Source organism: Eleutherodactylus coqui, chromosome 3 (assembly GCF_035609145.1).
Source record: "Eleutherodactylus coqui strain aEleCoq1 chromosome 3, aEleCoq1.hap1, whole genome shotgun sequence".
Classification (NCBI taxonomy): domain Eukaryota; kingdom Metazoa; phylum Chordata; class Amphibia; order Anura; family Eleutherodactylidae; genus Eleutherodactylus; species Eleutherodactylus coqui.
In genome coordinates, this window is record NC_089839.1 from 62327070 (window position 1) to 62348040 (window position 20971).

At 41.6% G+C, this 20971-nt stretch overlaps 1 protein-coding gene across 1 annotated transcript in view; it reads right to left on the reverse strand.

The window, feature by feature from the left end:
* PLCB1 (phospholipase C beta 1) overlaps window positions 1–20971 on the reverse strand; it is a 630414-nt gene that overhangs the window by 36212 nt on the left and 573231 nt on the right. Inside the window, exon 31 of the mRNA XM_066595662.1 lies at window positions 20344–20430. Coding sequence (XP_066451759.1) covers window positions 20344–20430 — 87 coding nt within the window. The remainder of the gene's footprint in view (window positions 1–20343; window positions 20431–20971) is intronic.

Below are 20971 nucleotides of genomic sequence, written 5' to 3' on the forward strand. Positions count from 1 at the left end.
CCAACTTTAACAACTTAAACAATGGGTTTGCATGATCTAAAGGCTCAGTTACAGCAAATGTAGACCAACATACCTTCACGCCCATCCATATTACATCTTGCATCCAAGCTAAAGGTGGCCCAATAGGGTACTAGAGCCTCCCTTCAAGGGATCAGTTTTCTACAATAAATGATCCTTTTGCTCTGATATTGCAACCACTTACTTATATCAACGTTACAACCACCAGAAAAACTTTCATTCCTTTCCAAGAACTCCTTCTAGGTGCTTGATTTTTTTTCTGACAATGAGTGTACATCAATGTAATTACACAAAAGTAAAGATAAAAAAGCATCGTGTCAATGGGAAAAAGTCATCTTGTAGACTCAAGTCAAGCTGCTTGATATAAGGAAGAGATTTGTTGTTTCTCTAGAATAAAATGCAACAGCCCGGTGTGGAAATAATCAAATGCCAGAACCTATTCAAACACCAGGCAAGGACAGGGTGGAGGTTTAAGATATGAAATCTTTAAAAATAATAGCGTATACACTTGGGAGCTAAGTGTTGAAGTAATGACAAGGCAACGGGGAACTTTCTGTTTATTTTCTGCTCCGTTTCCTTTCCTTTGGTAAGTTATTATAACTCTACCTTCAATGGTGGGAAGTTTCTCAACTCACTTAATCTTTGGTCTGCTTCAGCCTTGGCAACACAAAAGGAAAATGCCCATAGAAAAACTAACAACAGAATCTAACTAGAACACATACTGTAATGTTGGGTTCAATTCAACTGTTATTTTCCACTTTTTGAGCCCTATTTTAGATTCTGAACTAATAGTAACATTAACAAGTGTGGTCAGCACAATCTCTGTCCTCTCCTCACATGCTAATCTCGCACCCATATCTGTGACAAGGAAAAAATTGATAATAACTTTGGCAGGAATAAAAAGGTACATAGCACGCCTTCCTATTTGAAAATATCTATTTGGTTCCAAGTGGTGACTTTCAAAATGGCCGATGTGTTGGACACTGCTCCTCACAGATTTGCCCCCTTCCCTCTAGCAACATACCACACACAGGATAGTGTTCCCAACCATTGTTTTCCATTTATACAAGTGTCTCAATATTTTTGGACCACCCTGTACATTGGTATAGCCATATGAATGAGGGTTAATTGCTTTACTGCATGCTTATAATGTTTTTTTTTTGTAGAGCAAATTTTCATTCTTATGCCTAAATCAGATTCTCTTATGAGAAGCGGGTCTCTTGCAAGTTATGAGCAAGGGGGCCTAACAATTTCTCTTCAGTCTACTGTGTAATAGATGCCATGGATGCATTACCAGTATTACCTTATATTGCAGGCATCAAGGCTATGCACATCTTTGTGTAATTTTTATTTCTTCTAAATCAATGTGTTTTGGGAAATGAAGGATTTTTGTAAGTTTTTTCATTTAAAAATGTCTGATTGTTTGATTTCTATGCTTGTATTGTATTTCAAGGCCAAGACTGAAATCTTGACAAAGTCTATCAGTCAGAGTAAACGGACGGGTTTCTTCTCAGCTCCTCCACTAGCCTGCTTCCCTGTTGTGAACATGCATTTACTACCTTTCCATTGAGCTATTAAAAAGGGCTTTATGACAGTGCTAAGGGATAGTGGAGAAGATCAGGACAACATTGAGAAGAGAAAGCCACTATTATAGAGGTCTGTAATGCACTCTGGGTGAATTTTCTGCTCTTTTCAATAGAGAGGGGAAACAGGACCAGCAGCTACTCAGAGAGAGAGAGGATGAGAGACTGAAAGACAGCTGTGCAGTATTGAGTGGGTGTGGTTATGCTACACAGCTTCAGAAAGAGGAGAGGTGAGGGTTGCTGAGCTCATGCAGGTTCCTGAGAAAGACCAGCTGATCAGTGTTGGGAACTTTCCTGAGCCATAAACCTGAATGTAGGACAGCCTTCAAATCAAGTATCCAGCTTTATAAAATGCATGGGAAGGTAAACACAATGCAAAAACAATAAAAAATCAGATAAATACATCATTTTTTCTGCAGGGACTTATTAAGATTTGTGTGTATTGATTTTTCAAGCACAAAGATTTCCATAGCCTTTAAAAGGTTGGAGAAATGGCACAGATTGTAATTGTAATTTGTGGCATTTTACTTAGTTAATCCCCTCCAATGTCAAACATGTCCACCGTTAGGGTGCATTCCCACGAACGTATATCGGCTCGGTTTTCACGCCGAGCCGATATACGTTGTCCTCGTGTGCAGGAAGGGGGGGAGGATGGAAGAGCCAGGAGCAGGAACTGAGCTCCCGCCCCCTCTCTGCCCCTCTGCACTATTTGCAATGAAAGGAGATGGGACGGGGGCGGGGCTAAGGTCCACGAATTATCCCCGCCCTGCCTCTCCCCATTGCAAATAGTGCAGAGGGGCGGAGAGGAGGCAGAGAGGGGGCGGGAGCTCAGTTCCTGCTCCTGGCTCTTCCATCTTCCCCTCCCTGCAGATGGAGATTCCTAGCGGCTTGTTTATTCCCATTGCTATTATCCCTGCAGTTGGCACTTTGTTCATTGCATTATCCATTGCTCAAATGTCTACAAGACTATTACCCTGGTTCTCATCTTTATAATATGACCGATATTTCGACTCTAGGTATCTCAGTCCCATTCATTTGCAATGTGTGTAGGGATGGGTGGCATAGCTATAGGGGTCATAGCAGTTATAATTGCGACCAAGAGTCCGGCAAAGCCCCTGGCTGCTAATACTGCACTGCCGGGTCATCAAAAAACAGCAATGCAGCTAAATACATGATCGCTGAACTTTTTGTACCACAGCCAATGAGTCCTTATCTACATCTCTGATAGGGCTAATCTTCCATCAATGACATATGGATGAGTTTTTTTAAAGTATTCCGCCCTTAGAGTGGGTTGCTTTTAGAGATATTGCAATAATAGCACGTCATTCCCCATATGGTGTACAAAGTACTGTAAGCATGACATAAAACTGATGGGTGCTAGCAAGAGTAATATTTCTAATTTTTATGACAAACTAACAGATCAATATATTTAATTAACCATAATATCCAGACTGGTAACATCATATAACACAATGAGATTGTAATTCTACAAATGTATCATTTTAGTAAATTAAATTAGGGCCGCTATCTGATGTCCTCGCTCTTGTTCTAGTGATCAGAAGGAAATTAAATTGCAGAGTTAAATTACATGTATATCGATTGCTTTGTTAGTTTAGACAGAAACTGGGAAGGAGGAATATGTCAAGGAAGCAGATTGTGTCCACAGAAGGGGGATCATTAGCAATGTATTTAATGCAGTGTGGGATATTACGGCAGGTAGTGCAAGATCATCAAGGTATTGGGCCATTTCAAAGCAAACTGAGATATTAAAAGGTTATTCCCCTTATTGATATTTATGACATATCATACATATGTCCAAAATGGAGGTCTTCCAACCCTTGGTGAGGCGGAACACTTGCTCAGTAGTTTTTGCATAATACAAATGAATGGAAAGAGCCATGCAGAAACAAGGCCAAGTTTACACATTAACGCCTTGCTTTGATGCAGGCTGGACCAGGTCTGTAGTACATTTAGAGCATATCCTGTGAGATAATGGGAATAACCTTTTACCCTTTCCAATCCAATTTGTATCCTGGGTTTCCTAGGGGGTTTACTCTTTTTCTGCCATTATACAATGGTGCTATATACTGGCTAAAACCAGTACTGCATGAGGTAACACATTGGATAGGCTTGAACAGCAGAGAGGCTGGCAATATACAGTAAGAGAACCCCGATGGACATCTTCCAACATTGGAGCTGTACAGCCTTAAATCATAATGTCATAAGATATCAGACAGTGGATTGAAAAGGGTTAAATATGCTCCAACTACAAAATTCTAAAAGTCGGGGAGGAATTTTTTCCCCTAAAATGAGGAAAATTAGCTTAAACCTCATTGGGGGTTTTTGCGTTCCTCTGGATCAACATTATAGGATAATAGGCTGAGCTAGATGTTCATATGCCTTTTTTTGGCCTGACGTAATATGGTACTATGTTAATTATATCTTGAGCTCTTAGTCTAATTATGCGGTAGTAGAATATATATTAATGGAGCCCAATACATTGATACTTTTGATAAATGTACACAGACACTGAATGGCTACTTTATTAGTGACACCAGCCCTTTCATGATTGGAGCTTCTTTGTATAGGAATTAGACACGTGACCTCGGAGTGCAGCATTACATCAATGGAGCCAGCTTTCTGTGGAGCAATGTGGATTGAGCTATCTGAACAAATTTGAACAACTTCAAACAAGTGCTGGTCATGGGTGCTAGACTAGCCAGGGCCAGGATTTCAAAAACTGCCAACCTTGTGAGGTTTCTTGTGGGAAAAAAACATTCAGCAAAAGGGGATCCTATGGAGGTAGAATCATAGAATCATAGAATGGTAGAGTTGGAAGGGACCTCCTGGGTCATCGGGTCCAACCCCCTGCTCAGTGCAGGATTCACTAAATCATCCCGCCTTTGTTTGAACACTTCCATTGAAGGAGAACTCACCACCTCCCATAGTAACCTGTGTTACCAAGGTGAACAACTTGTCAATGAAAAGGGTCAGAGGAGGATGTCAAGAATTCTGCTGATAAACCGGCGGTGCACAATTAAGCCAACTGCAGCCGAATACAATGCCGCTGCTGCAAGTAACATGTCTAAATACGCAAACTGAGGTTCAATAGCACAGAGGGACTATAACTGTAGTATAACAGCAGATGATCAGTACAAACACCATTACTAAGAAAAACAGAAAGGCTAGAATCCAAAGGCCAAAAGAATGCAAAAATTGGATCACTGAGCAGTGTTAAAACATCACCTGGTCAAGTGAATCCAGATTTCTGTTGCGCCATTCTGATGGAAGGGTTAGAGTTTGGTGCGAGCAGCATGAATCGATGAACAGTTTCTGTAAACTGCTCAGAACATGATCTCTATATAATTTATAGCAACTGCAAGAAGCTCTCCTGACCTCATGGGCCTACATTACTGCAGAACATATTCAACACCGAGTGGAGACTTCGCCGCAATTAATTTCTGCGCTTGTGAAGACCAAAGGAAGTCCATCGTGCTACTGGATAGGTATCTCTAATAAAGTGCCCATTCAGTGTATACTGTATATCTTTCTAAATTTCCCCATAAACATTAGTCTACAGTCAACTTAACCCACCAATTACGACAGGAGCAGATGATTATCACATGTATATTGAGGCCACCTGAGTTTCCCTCCACAGTTGACATGGGGGCAAAGAAGGATCGAACATGTTGAATTTCAATGCCTGATCCTGTCATCCTTGAAGATAACCTGCCCAATTGCAGGTTTCTCTACTCTCCCTATGGAAGATACATGAACTGTCAAGCCAAATGTGCATGTATATGGGTATCTAGGAGAAATGGCTGTAGGTTGAACAGTTCTTAAAGGTGTATGGGCACCTTGTGTCAGTCTACTATTTTAAACCACCCATAGTGATACAATAGGGCCATGATACCTTCATTCCTATACTCCACAAATGCAGAGAGCCCATTGCCCACTACTGATGCTGCAAAATAGTCTAAGAGATGGGATGCAGAAGGGGGCTAACGAGCACCAGGCCCTTTTGTCTTAAGGCCCATTTAGACACAACAATTATCGCTCAAAATTCTCTCAAAAGCCATCTTTTGAGTGAGAATTTTTGTGTGTGTAAATGTGCCCATCTTTCAGTTTTCTGCCGAATGATGGGACTCAGTTCGGCTTGAAATCCGTCTTTCAGCAGAACAGCTGATAAGACGGACTGCACTCTGTGTTCTGCCTGGGGACTGCTGATAACAGCTGATTACATTATCTCAGCTGTAATCAGCACGGCAGAACAAAGAAAATTTATTCAATGGACAGCGGGTAGTCCTCTAAATAAATTCAGCTCCTGGCGGTTCACATGCTACTAATTGGTACTAATAGGCATTAGTACCAATTTAAAGATTATGCAAAATGATCACTCAAAAGCCATCTTTTGAGTTCAGACACTTTTTTTTTCTGTAGAGCCGCTTCCACTATATTCATCTCTGCCCGCTGCTAACCGTTACACAGCATTCAAGATGTGAAACAGGTATCACATAATAGTTTATCCCACAGCAAATCCTGTAAACAAGCATTAAGAAGGATTTCTTCTATCTAAAGCTTCATGTAAGACTATCTACTCCGCAATACAGTCTCTTTCCATATAACAAACTCCTGGCCTTGACTGCTGAACAGTAGCAATGGAACAAGGAACGCAGGAGATATCATTTACCGGGCTCCATTTTCCATCACTCCAAATACAATCTGCGGCTCAAAAGTAACAAAATGTTAGCCATACATAGAAATGACCTAGATATTTTAGAGGCGAAGAATTCTACACTTTCCCATCATTGTCACTGCAAAACCTTATTCAAGTAATTCCATTTTCAGTTACATGAAATAACATTTTTGGAATTCCTGTTTCTAACGCTGATGCGGAATAAGTGCAACATATTGTAAGTCCTCACTTGTGTTTACTGCTTTGCCTTGTCACTTTCCTCTCTTGTAGATGAAAGTGTTTCCATTGTAGACTTGTAATTGTCATCCAAAAAGGGTCTTGAACAAAGGTTGCGAAATGTGGCCAAGAACTCCTAAACTGCATATATTTACAGCTTCTATATGAATAATGCCCCACAATGGTTACGTCTACATTGTCAGATTCTGTATTTTCGGATGGTAGAAGTCAAAGTGTTGGGGCATTTCAAAAAGAGAATTTTATTCTCATGAGTCGAGCATACAAATATGTAGTTGAATATGTAAATCAGAACATAGCTGAGCATACTCCTCCCACTGTGTTAGGGGTACATGTGTTGGAACAGAGTTGCATTTCCGAAGTGTGTGCAACTGTCTGTTATTGACTTCCATTGTGGAAAAAAAATCCAAACGGTCAACTATGCTATACAATACAGTTGAAAAATAGTTGTACCAACATAGACCAGTCAACTGCGTCAAAAGGGCTCTTTTTGCATATGGCCAATAGAAATGTATTGGCAGAGTAGACATCTAAGCTGAAAGCACTTCATATGCCAAAGGCAGCGCTCGAACAGTAGGTATGCATATCTTTATAAATATTACAGGTGAATATCAACGTTGAGCCCTCACTAATCAGATATTTATGGCATAGATATGAAATACATGTCTATGATGGGAAAACCACTTGAAGTATTTTCAAATGTTATATCAGTTTTGGTACTCAGCTACTGTTACATACATGGGTGTCCAGTAAATACAGCCATAGACGGTGCAGGAAGACTGTGGAAAAATGATACTAACTGCACTATGTAGCTTTTCCTTTGTATGAAAGATCTGATATATTATTCTACAATGCTTTCCTTACTGCTTTTTGCATTACTACAGTTTGTCACCCAGGCAGGGTCGCCTTAATCATAGATCAAACATGGGTGCATCTGCATCGGGCCCCTCCTCTGTTAGCAGGAGCACCACTTTCAACTGTATTTGCATTCTTGGGACAGAAATACAGTTAAAAAGTATTGAGGGACATAAAAAATTGCAAAATAAGTTATTCTCACCTCTTGTGTTTCCCCTCTTTACCGGTCCCAAAAGTCTTTGCACACTTCTAGGTCCATGTGTCTGTCTCATCATGTGACCACTGCAGCCAATAACTGATCTCAGTACTCACTGAGGCCAGTGATTGGCCGCAGTGATCATGGCCTTGGACTGGTGGTACGTGACCGTGGGTCCAGGAAGTGAGCATAATGAGGAGTGCAACTTCTTGGATTAGGCGAGTATTAATGTTTGTTATATTTTCCCAGCAAAAGGTTTGGGAAAAAAGGGGGACAAGGTGATGTGTGTATGGGGGGGCATGTACTGGGCCTGCTTGGCTATTAAACTAGCCCTGCACCCAGGTGAGAAGTATTTTCCTAAGTTTGCTGTTAAACCCTATTAATTATATTTCTTTGGCCTTGTGGCCACATGATTACTATTGTTATGAGAGTATAGGCGTAGCTTACATTGCCTTCAATGGTGGAGCTTTACTTTATGAGAGGGTTGTGGATGACAAAAATCTTCAGGTAGAGACGAAGTCTGGAGGAATGTCATCTGTGTCAGAGTTTGTGCACTTAAAGGGGTTGTTTGTAGACATACTCAACTCACCTGATCCCCTACTGCTCTCATTCCAATGGTGTCAGGTGCCATGCTGCTCTCTACTTCCTACTGTAGTGATGACACAGGGACATGCGAATTCTGTAGCCAATTATTGGATCGCTTCAGCCAGTGATTAGCTGCACCACTCACATGTCCCACTGTCATGACATCATCATTGTATCAAGCAGTAAGTAGGGAATGACGGGAGCACCATAGGAATGAGTACAGGAGGGGATCTTGTGAAGTTTTTTCCATAATATTCTTGCATCGCATCAGTAGGATTTTCTAAGGTTAAAATCGCATTCCAATGAAAGTTTGTGCGTTACGATAAAAAGGAGGCTCCATAGGGGAACATGGGAGATTAAAAAATTCACACATCACTGAAAGATAGAGCATGCTGCAATATTTTGTTCTCACAACATTGCATCAGTGAAAAAAAATCGCTAATGGGAAGGAAACGATTGAAAACCATTGGTTTAATAAATCAGCTTTTTTCCTCACTCTCACAGCGCTCAAAAATCGAGCAATTTTATTGCCCTTGTGAAACCACCCTAAGGGCTCCCACACACTTGCGTTTGCGTTTTATGTTAGCGCGATTGTCAATGGGACTTTCTAATGTTAAAAACGCAATGCAATGCACAAAAAACGCAAGTTGTATTGCGTTGCATTTTTAACATTAGAAAGTCCCATTGGCAATTGCGTTAACAAAAAATGCAAACGCAAGTGTGTGGGAGCCCTAAGACCTCATGTCCATGGGGAAAAATCAGGCCCGCCGTGGATTCTTCATATTTGAATCCGTAGCGGGTCCCTCCTGTCTCGCGGACATGAGGCCTAAAAATCAGAATAACGCACCTGCTCCAGGCGATGCAGATCTTCCTTCCTTCGCGGCCGGATCTTCTTTCTTCGGCCCGTCGGATGTGCTCGGCACGCCGGCAGTGTGCCGCGCGCATGTGCCGGGCACATCCTTCGTGCCGAAGAAAGAAGATCCAGCTGCGAAGAAGGGAAGAACCGCATCGTCCGGAGCAGGTGAGTTTAATTCTGGTACGGGTCTCCCGCGGATCCGGACGGCTGCCATAGGCTCCAATAGAAGCCTGCCGGAGCTGTCCCCGTGGGAGACCCGCACTAAAATGGAACATGTCCATTTTTGTCCCGCACGCGGATCCACGCCTGACGGGAAAAATGACATCCGCAGGTATTTAACTACCTGCGGGTGTCCAATGCATCCCTATGGGGCGCGGATCCGCGTGTGGGAGAAACGCTGCGGATTTTGAGCCCATGGACATGAGGCCTAAGACTTGCAGTCAGCCCTTCCAACAAATAAATTAAATGTGAAGGTGCACATAAGCCATGACTGCGACAAATACAGTAATAGAAACTCAGGATTCAGCATTCATACACATTTAAAGTTTGAATAAAATTGCACAACTGTTGCTTATACTAACTACATAAAAATGCAAGGTTCATAGCACGCATTTTGATCAAAATATGTGGGCCCATCCACCACGTCCAGGTTATCCTTATTGGATGAGTTCCTAAGTTAACACAAAAGCCATCTTTCCTTTGGCCAGAGGCCTCAAAATGAACTGAGGGAAAACAGGATATCTAAATATACTCTCATTGAGGCACCTTGGACAGATCGGTGAATGGAGTGCACAATAGAAATGCAAGCAATGACTCCTACACAGATGCACATGCAACAAGTCTAACCTCTAAGAAGCTGCATGTAAACCATGGCTGCAACAAAGACAGTAACAGAAACACATGCCTTAGCACTGATATACATTTAATATCTGAAGCCGAGAATCCTGCTTCCCTTTCCCCTTTCCCTTTTTACCCCAACACTGTCGGCACCTCCCTGTCAGTATAGTTAGCATAGGACTGACATGCACGGACCATGCAATCATGGAGAAGCTGAAAGACGACTTGAATCAACCTTACATCATACAATCTGTAAGGTACATTAATATACATTGACTCTAATCAGACTCTCCTTTTCATTCTGCAATTTCCTTCCAGGATGAGTTGTTCAGTCGTTGAAGATGGTCCAATGCCAAAGCCGCAGGTTATGTCCTGCTAGGTTTCCTGAAGAGAATCTATAACCTAATGACATTATAAATACTCAATTTGATTAAGGGCTATAAAGTAGGAAATTAGCTAGTGAGGGCTCTCAGATAGGAAGTAAAGTCTGGCGGTAATATAGCATTTCGGTGCATAGAAAACATCTATTAAGTATAACAGTAATACATACCTTTAAATAGTTGTAGAATATTAAAATAATTTGTGTAAGCCGGGTTTTATCTATGGCAGACATAAGATTTGGGCCTTTCTCTATGTAATCCAATATTTGTATATCATCATACTACAAAATATTATAATACGTTTAAAGGGGAAATTCAGCTAAACCTATTATGTAATACAGCGATTTCGGAAGATAACATCTGTGGATGACCATAAAGTTAATTCCCTTCACTAGCGGATGTATTAACCTCTTAGTGACCAAGCCTGTTTGTGCCTTAATCACCAAGCCAAGTTTTGGAAATGTGTCACTTTAAGGCCTTAGTCACACGGGCGTTTTTTCGCGCGATTTGCGAATCGCATGACGGATGCGCATCCACAAATCGCGTGACCGGGGCCGAAAAATCGCCCGAAAAAACTGCTCCTAGCCGCGTTTCAATAGAAACGGGCCGGAGCTGTCCAGTGCATTAAATTCAATGGAGCCGGCAATACAGCTGGCTCCATTGAAAGCAATGGACTGCGGGCGATCTCACAATGAATTTTCGGGAAGGGCTTAAAAATATAAGCCCTTCCCGGAAATTCATCCAGAAATGTGTAAAAACAAAATACTCACCTTGTCCCGGCAGACGGAGTTCAGCGCGGCCGGCCGGCCAATCAGAGCTGCCTCTGATTGGTGAGGCTGTGACCAATCAGAGGCAGCTCATTCAGCAGGTGGGGATTTTAAATCCCCAGCTGCTGAATACTACTCAGAACAGTTCAGGAGAACTGCCGGCCGGCCGCGGCTGAAATCCGTCTGCCAGGACCAGGTGAGTATATAAATATATATATATTTTTTACACATTTCTGGATAAATTTCCGGGAAGGGCTTATATTCTTAAGCCCTTCCTGAAAATTCATTGTGCGATCGCCGGCAGCCCATTGCTTTCAATGGAGCCGGCTGTATTGCCGACTCCATTGAATTCAATGGACAATCATCATTCTTCTCTGCCACAGCTGTTACAGCTGTGGCAGAGGAGAATGATTTGTCTACTATATGTTCTCAATGGGGTCGGTGCTGCTGCCGCCGGCCCCATTGAGCGCATATAGAGAAGAGAAGAGAAATCGCAGATCGCACCTATCTGCGATCTGTGATTTCTGTTCTATAATTTATCGGACGAGCGCATAAAAAGCGCTCATGTGTCCGATACCATTGCAAAGCAATGGTTTTATAAAATCACCGGACGCATGCGCAAATCGCGCGAAAAAACGCCCGTCTGACTGAGCCCTAATATAGAATAACTCTGTAAAGGTTTTGCATATTCAAGTGATTCTGACATTGTTTTTTCACCACGTATTATACTTCATTTAGGTGGTAAAAATAGACCGATAGAATGTTTGTATATTTATTAAAAGCGCCAAAATTGGGAAAAAAATTTTAAATTGAATTTTTTCACATTTTCAATTGCAATATCCCAAATATGTGCAAACATACTGTACACATTTTTGATAAGATATATATTGCCATCTGTTTACTTTATTTTGGGCGCACATTGAAAAAACTGTAGGTTATTTTTTAACCATTTAGGAGACGTATAACTTTAACATTAGTTATTAACATTTTGAGGAACATTTTGTTTTCCTACACCAAGCCAAGATTGAAAAGGCTCATAGGTGTCAAATGAAAGGAGCAGCCGGTGGCCTTCAGAACAAAAATTTTGCTTGAAGGCGTTTCAGGCCCCATTGCACACTGTTAGAGCCCTTAAGCGGCCAAAACTATAGAGAACCCCCACAAATGACCACATTCTAAAAACTAGACCCCTTAACGAATTCATCTAGGGGTATATAGTGTATTTTGAACCTACAGTTTTTGAATTAATCTAAGCAAAGCAGAAGCAAAAAAGTACGATTTTCATTTTTTTGGCAATTGTGTCTTTTTAAATGAAGACTTGCGCCCCAAAAGGGATACCCCCATTTGTTCTGTGTTCAGAAACATACCTATTGTGGCTCCAATCTACTTAACAGGACACATGGCTAGGGCTGTAATGGAGGGAACATCTATTGGATTTAAGGCACAACTGAATAAATTTCAAGCCCCATTGCTCACTTGTGGAGAAAAAAATTAACAACCTAAAAATAATCCCTCTTTTTGGCATTCCCTAAGGGTTCATGTCCACGGGCAAAATAAGAATTAAAATCCGCAGCGGATTTTAACTCTTCTCCTGCCCGCGGATCCGCACCCCATAGGGATGCATTGACCACCCGCGGGGTAGATAAATACCCGCGTATGGTCAATAAAAAGGATTTTAAAAAAAATGGAGCATGAAAAAATCTGGACCATGCTCCATTTTCATGCGGGTCTCCCGCGGGGACGGCTCCCGCGGGCTTCTATTGAAGCCTATGGAAGCCGTCCGGATCCGCGGGAGACAAAAATCGGGATTTACTCACACGCTCCGTTTCTTCTCTTCGCGCGGCGCCATCTTCTCTCCGCCGCGGCCGGATCTTTTTTCTTCGGGACGGCGCATGCGCGGGGCACGTCACTGACGTCATCATGCGCATCCGCCGAGCCGAAGAAAGAAGATCCGGCCGCGACGCAGAGAAGATGACGCCGCGCGAAGAGAAGAAACGGAGCGGATGGGAGGTGAGTTTATTCTTATTTATTCCTATTTTCAGCCCTCTTGTCCGCGGGGCAGGAGGGACCCGCTGCAGATTCTCCATGGAGAATCTGCAGCGGATCTGATTTTCCCCGTGGACATGAGGCCTAAATCTTAGATAAAAATCTTAGCTTAGCGATAACATGGGTACCCGCAGCCCTTACACAATGTAGTTGCGTATGGGCTGCAGGTATATCCACGACCATAGAGCACAATGGGCTCTATGTCGCAGATATCGACGGTAAAATAGAACCTGCTGCGTTCTGTTTATTGTGAGTGGAATTGTGTAATCCACTTGGATTGTTCTGCGTATTACCGTGAATCAAATGCATGCGGAATCCGCAATTTCTATCCGGCCGTGTAAGATCGGCCTAAGGTAGAACGCTACCTTTTTATCATGTGAACGGGGACTGCTCAATGAGGCCACTGCTCACTGCTTCAGGCTCTTGGCTCTTGGTAGCCGGGAGCAAGGACATTTTAAATTTCCCGGGCTCTCCCCGGCTTCTGGGCTTGTGTCCAGCATTCTACCGCCGGACGCATGCGCAGAAGCTGGGAGGGTCTGTGGAGGAGAATCACATTAGGGTTCAAATGTGGAGGCCTTTCAGCTCCTCTCACTGATCGCATCGGTTAGGAGAGATGAAACTTCAACTTTTTTTTTTTTAACTTTTACGTGATCGCCATTATCCATTGGAGAACGGCAATTACGTAACCAGGAACCGCATACCGCAGCCCCCCTGTGACATCTCCAGGCTTGGTTAGCCTTCGGTAGCCAAGAGTAGGAAGATTTAAAATTTCCGGGGCAACTTTTGACTTTTGTGCATGCGTCCGCCACTTTGCTGACAGGCGCATGGGGAACAAATCCAGGGACCTTAGGTATGTAATTTCATCTCCCCTCACGGATACGATCCGTAAGGGGAGATTAAACTTTAACTTTTTATTTTTACTTTTTTTTAACTTTCCATGATTACCATTATCCAATGGATAACGGTGATCATGTGACCAGGAACCGCATACAGCTATCACTAACAACCGGGTGCAAGAGGATTTTAAATTTGCCGGGCTCTTCTATCAGCGCATGCGTAGAAGCCCACGGGACATCACGGAGGACAGGGGCGAGTATTTTCAGCTGCCCCCATGGATCCGATCCATGAGGGCAGCTGAAACATTTACTTTTTTAAAAACTTTTTTTCCATTTTTCTATTGGATAACGGGGATCACGGGACCGGGGACCACTCACCGCCTTTTTTGGTGACATTTCCAGCCTACCGCCTACCTTCAGTAGCCGGAAGACAGGAGATTTTAAATATCCCTTGTCGATCTGGTCTTCTGTCCATGTGTTGCCATTTTTCCTTTGACGCGCATGCACAGAAGACGACGGGGTGTCCGTTCCAGACCAGATCAACACGGGACATCGAGTCGTGAATAGTTTCAATGCCCCTCATGGATGCAATCCGTGAGGAGAGCTGAAAATCTAACTTTTTTAGCTTTGTATTTAATTTTATGCGATCGGCATTATCCATTGGATAGTGCTGATCATATGACCGGGGGGGGGGGGGGGGGGGCTTCCTGCGGACCCCCATGACAGCTCCAGGCTGTTGGCTACCTCCAGGAACCGACAGCATGAAGCTGTCAGGTCCAGAGCCTGCAGGACTTTTTAATCCCAGCAGGAAGCATGTTTTTACGTCCCTGGGGATTAAAGCCCACTTAGGCAGGGCGTAAAACACTATGGGGTGGTCACTAAGGGGTTAAGTAGAGCCCAAAAGCAGTATGAAGGCCCCTTCATACTGAGAATTGTAGAGGATCTAAGCTGCTGGACTTCAGTTAATTAGACATATGAAAAGATGAATTGTTCTTATCCACTAGGAAAAGAGAGTTGACTAATAAGTCATCCAAACATCAGGAAATCATTTTTTAGCCTGCAACAACAGTTTAATTATAACTTTTTTTTGTTGTAGAGGGCATTCCAGATTATGTGCATCTCAAAGAATGCATACAAGGATGCAACAATTTAAAGAGGTATTCTCATCTTTTACTATTGATGACCTATCTTTTGAATAGGTCATCGATGGTTAAATCGGTGGGGATTTGCAGCTCAAAATCCCTGCTGATCAGCTAATCCTCGAGCCCGCTGTCAGTGCAGTAAGGACAGAAGTGTAATAGATGCCTTCACTCTCTTTGAAATCAATGGAAGTAATGCCTCTGATCGCAGTGAGGAGCCGGAAGTGTAATAGGAGGCATCGTTCTTATTGACTTCAATGAGAGGGAAGTCTTCTATTACATATCTGGCTGTGACCAGCAGGCCTGAGGATCAGCTGATCAGCAGGGATCCCAAGCAGTGGGATCAACTATTGAAGAACTATCCTGAGGGTAAGTCATCAATAATAAAAGCCCAGAATACCTTTTAAAGCTTTGGATATCACCAAACAAGAAAGAAATCTGATTGTCCCTTTGCAACTGGCATTTTGGGTATAAGATTGAAGCTCGGTAACCTATCCTGAACAGGAGTTCGGGAGTGTAAGACAACCAGTGACACATCATAAACTGTGAAATGTTAAGTGTACTACTCACTTCTACTGCAGATAAGAAGTTAAACAAACTATTTCACCCACTATCTACTGTTCGGCCTAAATCATGTTCCCATTTAAGGTCCTTCTATACTGTACAAATATCTGAAGGGCTGTCACAGTGCAGAGGGATCAGCCATATTCTCATTTGTACAAGGAAAGGCTAGAAGCAATGGGATGAAACTGAAAGGGAGGAGACACAGATTAGATATTTGACAGTGAGAGTGATCAATGAGTGGAACAGGTTACCATGGGAGGTGGTGAGTTCTCCTTCAATGGAAGTGTTCAAACAAAGGCTGGACAAATATATCTCTGGGATGATTTAGTGAATCCTGCCCTGAGCAGGGGGTTGGACCCAATGACCCCGGAGGTCCCTTCAACTCTACCATTCTATGAAAACGCTCATTCACCTGACAATCAAGTAAAGAGACCAACAATCAACTGACAAACGAACAAATGATTGTTCATTTTCTGATCATTCAATTTCAGCCAAGATAAAAATGCTTGCTGATCGTCCATCCTTCTACACATGTGAACAGGGAGCTGTGCAGCCGGCCTATGAGGACGAACATATCATAGTGAAATAGCATTGTAAAATATCAGAAATGAAATGAAATGTGTACTGATCAACATGTATGTCATTCGGCGTTCCTTACGTCAGCCCATGTAAAAGGGCTATCACTTTTAGAATTAATTCTTAAAACCATGAAATTAATAATTTACTAATTTATTATCAATTTTACATGCGATTCCATTTCTCACCTTGCTTAATCTAATCAAGTCCAGTATTTCCCATGACCCAATATATAATTAATTTCTTCTAACGTGTGAGAGTTGTAAATATAAAAAAGTTCATCCTAAAGTGCATAATGTGATTTATACTCGTCAAAACTCCTGAGTGAACCAACTAGTTTCATTCATTAGCCTGACGAAGGGGCAAGATATCCTCGAAAGCTCGCTGTAACATCATGTATTTTTGTTAGCCATTAAAAGGTATCATATCTACAAGATTACTTGGTTTCTCTCACTGAGAATGATAACACCCTTCTCTAACTGACTTTCAGAAAGCTTGTTGAGGAAGATCACACAATACTTTAATATTAAGGTTCTAACAATGAGCTGTAATATCCTGCAACGTACAAAAATGTTGTATACCTTTCGCATCGTACCACACTTGTGATAGTAAAATAAAGGGAATCTGTCATCAACTAAAAGCACCATGAACAAAGTTTCACATCTGCGTCAGAATCTCAAAGTTTCATCACAGATCCGACTCAAAATACTGGAAGAGAAAGTGCTGAATGCAGCAATATTTTTCCACCCAAAGGCCGTGCAGCTGAGCGAAAAGAGGACAGACCCCATTATAGTCAATGGGGTCCCTCTGGTGCCATTTGGTTTCATCCAGAGACGGAGCCATTCGGCCATGGGTATTCTCCTTTCTTGCTCCCCGAACGGAACAGGAAAGCAGAACCGCAGATGTGAACCCCCCCTTATAGTGCTTTAGGTGACATGGAGTATGGGGATCCTCTTTTTATAGTCAACTGGTCCCCCTTTCTTGCAGACTCTTTTCAGTCGCCTGTGCATTCGCACCTCCCATAGAAATCCTTCTATTACTTGCGCAGAGACTCATCTGAAGGGTCGCCACATAATACTACATTTCTCCTACAGCAGCCAAAATATTTGTATACTAACTTTAAATTAACTATCTGCAGAAAGGAATAGGAATTTTTCGGACCTAAGAAGCTAAGATGCATGGCTGTACAGTTTTTAGATAGAGGGATTTTTTATGGGCATTTCGGTGCCTGGCAATATGCAATTTATATAGTGCGGATAGTAAATGTTCATTGTCTTCTGCTCACTGTCATTTCATATTGGATTCGCAGTGCAGAGTTTCTGAGTCCAAGTTTTGGCTCAGTGAAGAGTTCATTATTTTATACCACACAAGAGTAGCTGTGACCATAGATCAGATGAGCAGATACAATATAGTCGGCAACTTACAAGTTATATATCAGGAGAGTTAAATGAATTTAGTGAGCAGGCTGTGCTGGCTTAAATACAGCAGCCAGTGCTAAAATGTATAAAGAGTTCAACACGGGAAGGTAAAAGGTCCATCATTTATTTTAAGCTAGTCTCTAACATAAATTTTTGTTATGACGGTGTAAGTTGAACTAAGTAAGTGGGGTCTTTGAGGTCAACAAGCGAGGAAGTTTTCAATGTACGGTTTACTATATGTAGTACTATATTTCTGGTTTACTTTAAAATAGACTATGAAGGCATTTAGTATGAGCATTTTACACAGCTCAGTGCTATACTGGCCAAGTATCCAAAGTTTGTGCTTACTTAAAAGGGTTGTCCAGCCCCAAAGCCTAATGACCTATCCTTAGAATAAGTCACCAATACGTAAAAGACACGGGTCCGCCTCTGAGCGCCATACATTTGGCAGTGGGCTGGCATGCTACTCCAGACACAGCTTCCACTGAAGTGCACTGATTACTCTCTCTAAATTTACTAATAAAATCTGTACACAGAAGTCCATACACTGAGAGATTAGGTTACAGTTGCAATCCATAGAAGTCTATGAAGAAGACAGAAGGTGGAAGAGGAAAGAGCTGATAGGGGCAGACAGGTACAGAGAGATATATAGAGATGTGGTTGCAGCTTATAGCAAGTATTTGTTGATAAACTTCATAAAAAAGTTATATAATGGCCAGAGATAGTGCTACTCATCCTAAACACACAAATATGTTTTCTGAAAAGCTGTCTGAAAATTTAGTTAAGCTATAAGGAAATGTTTATAGCTTACCAAATGTATGAACTAAAATTACAACAACTTAGGGCTTTTGTTGTATAAAGGGAATGTTCTTGACAAGGTTGCCCTTGTCAGGGTGGCTACCCTGTGGTAGGTTGTAGGATCAAGATAGTATTTGGCTCTAGGACATAATAGGGTCAGTTCTGGATCCTGTGTCATTCTTTTGGATTATGTGTACCCTGGTGGACAACCATTGATAATACCCTAGAATATGGCAAAACTGCTCCATTTTTTTAATATAGGACTTATTCAACTTTTGGCATTTAGGTATTTTTTGTCTATGAGAAGCTGCTCTTTTTAATGCATGCCTATTAAAGGTTATGTTTTACTTTATCTCATCTTTTTGTTGGTGGAAATCAATAGCAAATTTGTCTAAATTGTTTTCTGCCAAAAAGAAGGTACAACTTTTTGCAGAATTGAAATGTAACATCAATAGACAATGTGTCTTAATATGTTTATTGTGTTTTCGGATCTGTAACAAATCTGTGTGTAGCAGTTTCAGTGGGTGGTCCGGATGCAAAGCTAAAGGCAAAAATGTTGAAGCAGATCTGTAAGTAGAAGGCGCTGCAATGGTTAATGGTGGCATATTGTACATCCAGGTCCAACACGTTACTAGGAATGAGGGCATAAAAAATATTGCACCATTTTTCTAATAACCCTGTACAATAAATATGTTGGACTCATACGTAAGAGTCTAAAGAATTCTTCAGAAGTCAGATACCGCTCCCCACCTTCTCTCACCTACCTTACAGTTTAATGACAGTAGTCACTTTATAGAGGCAGTAGTCACTTAGTAGTGAGGAGGGAAGATGATGACATTGGAGTGTTCTGCTCATTAATATGTCCGACTCATAAGTATGCGTCCAACGGACAACCTATCCTTTGTACTGGGTTATTATAGTATAGTAGGATATGGTACAATAAATTTGTGTGGGATTTGACTTATTAATCTTTTGGACCTAGACGTCTTTCTAGAGCGCTATGATATTACAGAATATAGACATTAGGTTACCAACGAGTTGTTGATCCGGGTCTACAGACAGGTAGGAACTATCAGAGGTTGATCCAGGGATTATTCTGACTGCCATTATGGAGTCGGGAAGGGATTTTTCCCCAAAAGGGCTAATTGGCTTCTGCCTCTTGGTTTTTTTTGCCTTCCTCTGGATCAACAAGGGGGTTGAAACCGGCTGAACTACATGGACTTTGTCTTCATTCAGCATAGCATACTATGTTACTATATAATAGGTTAGAGTTAACTAGGACAACCTATTACACCAACAGATGCATGCATAGAGATATCTGAAGTAGAACTGATTACAGCAGGCACATATGCATCTGAAAAGCCAACTAGTACAAGACTACTGCATAAAAACTCCTTTAAATAAGCAACGGACAGCAAATCAACAACACAATAAGCATGACAAGTAATAAAATATAACAGGATAAATATAAGTGGTGCAATATATGGAAACTATGGAGCAGAACTTAGAGAGAGACTAGTAAGGACATCCAGTAAGGTGATGATGTGGTGGGATGAGGAAAGGTTTTTGGTTGCCTTCGTTCCATCACACTATGAGTAATCCAAAAACATTCTTTTTGTGGCCCTGGTTGCTTCAATAATATCTACAAGTTGCTTAAAAATAAAGCTGTATTACTTTTTTATAAAGAATATAATAATAAAATGACAACGCATTTCAGTCCCAGTCCGAGGTCTCACACAGCCTCCATCACATCGTGACCTTACTAGATACCCTTACCAGTAAGGATCAGTGTGACCTAGCTCTAAGCCATGATACCAGCTACTATTCTAGCTGTATAAGGCACACCTTTTACGATGATGGTGTAATGTATAAATGACTCAGATATAAAACTAAAACCTTTCTTAATTGTCATTTCTTATCATGTAAAAAAAAGAGCTTCAACTTAGATACAAAACACTTTACCTTCGGCTTTTCATCCAATATTTGCTGTCGAATCTCCTTGTGTTTCTCTATAAGTTTTTCCTGTCTTTTGCTTTGCGCATCTTCTAACTGTTCAATGTAAACAAAGAGAGTTTAGGTGAGTAAAATAAAATCCAAAAACATTTCAGTAACGATTTTTATATTACAAAATCTAAAACAGATTACAATAAAAAAAAACACAGAAAATGGCCGCCTTCTATTTCCTTTTTATTTCCGTCTTAGAATATTTCTATGCTCATCGCATGTATAGGGAGTTGATCTTATTGGACTGTCCCATTCTAGACATTGCTTTTGTAACCAAAGAAAAACTCATTACTGCTTTCAACCAGTCATTGGGTATTTCATCTAACCTGATTATATGTATGCAGTGTAAAAGCTGTCTTCACTTTGAAATAAATGTGAGCGATGCCTCCTATTAACCCTTTCCAATCCACTGTCTGACGTCTGAAGACATTATGATTTAAGGCTGTACAGCTCTGATGTTGGAAGACGTCCGTCGGGGTTCTCTTACTGTACATTGCCAGCCTCTCTGCTGTCGGAGCCTATCCAATGTGTCACCTCATGCAGTACTGGCTTTAGCCATCATATAGCGCCATTGTATAACGGCAAA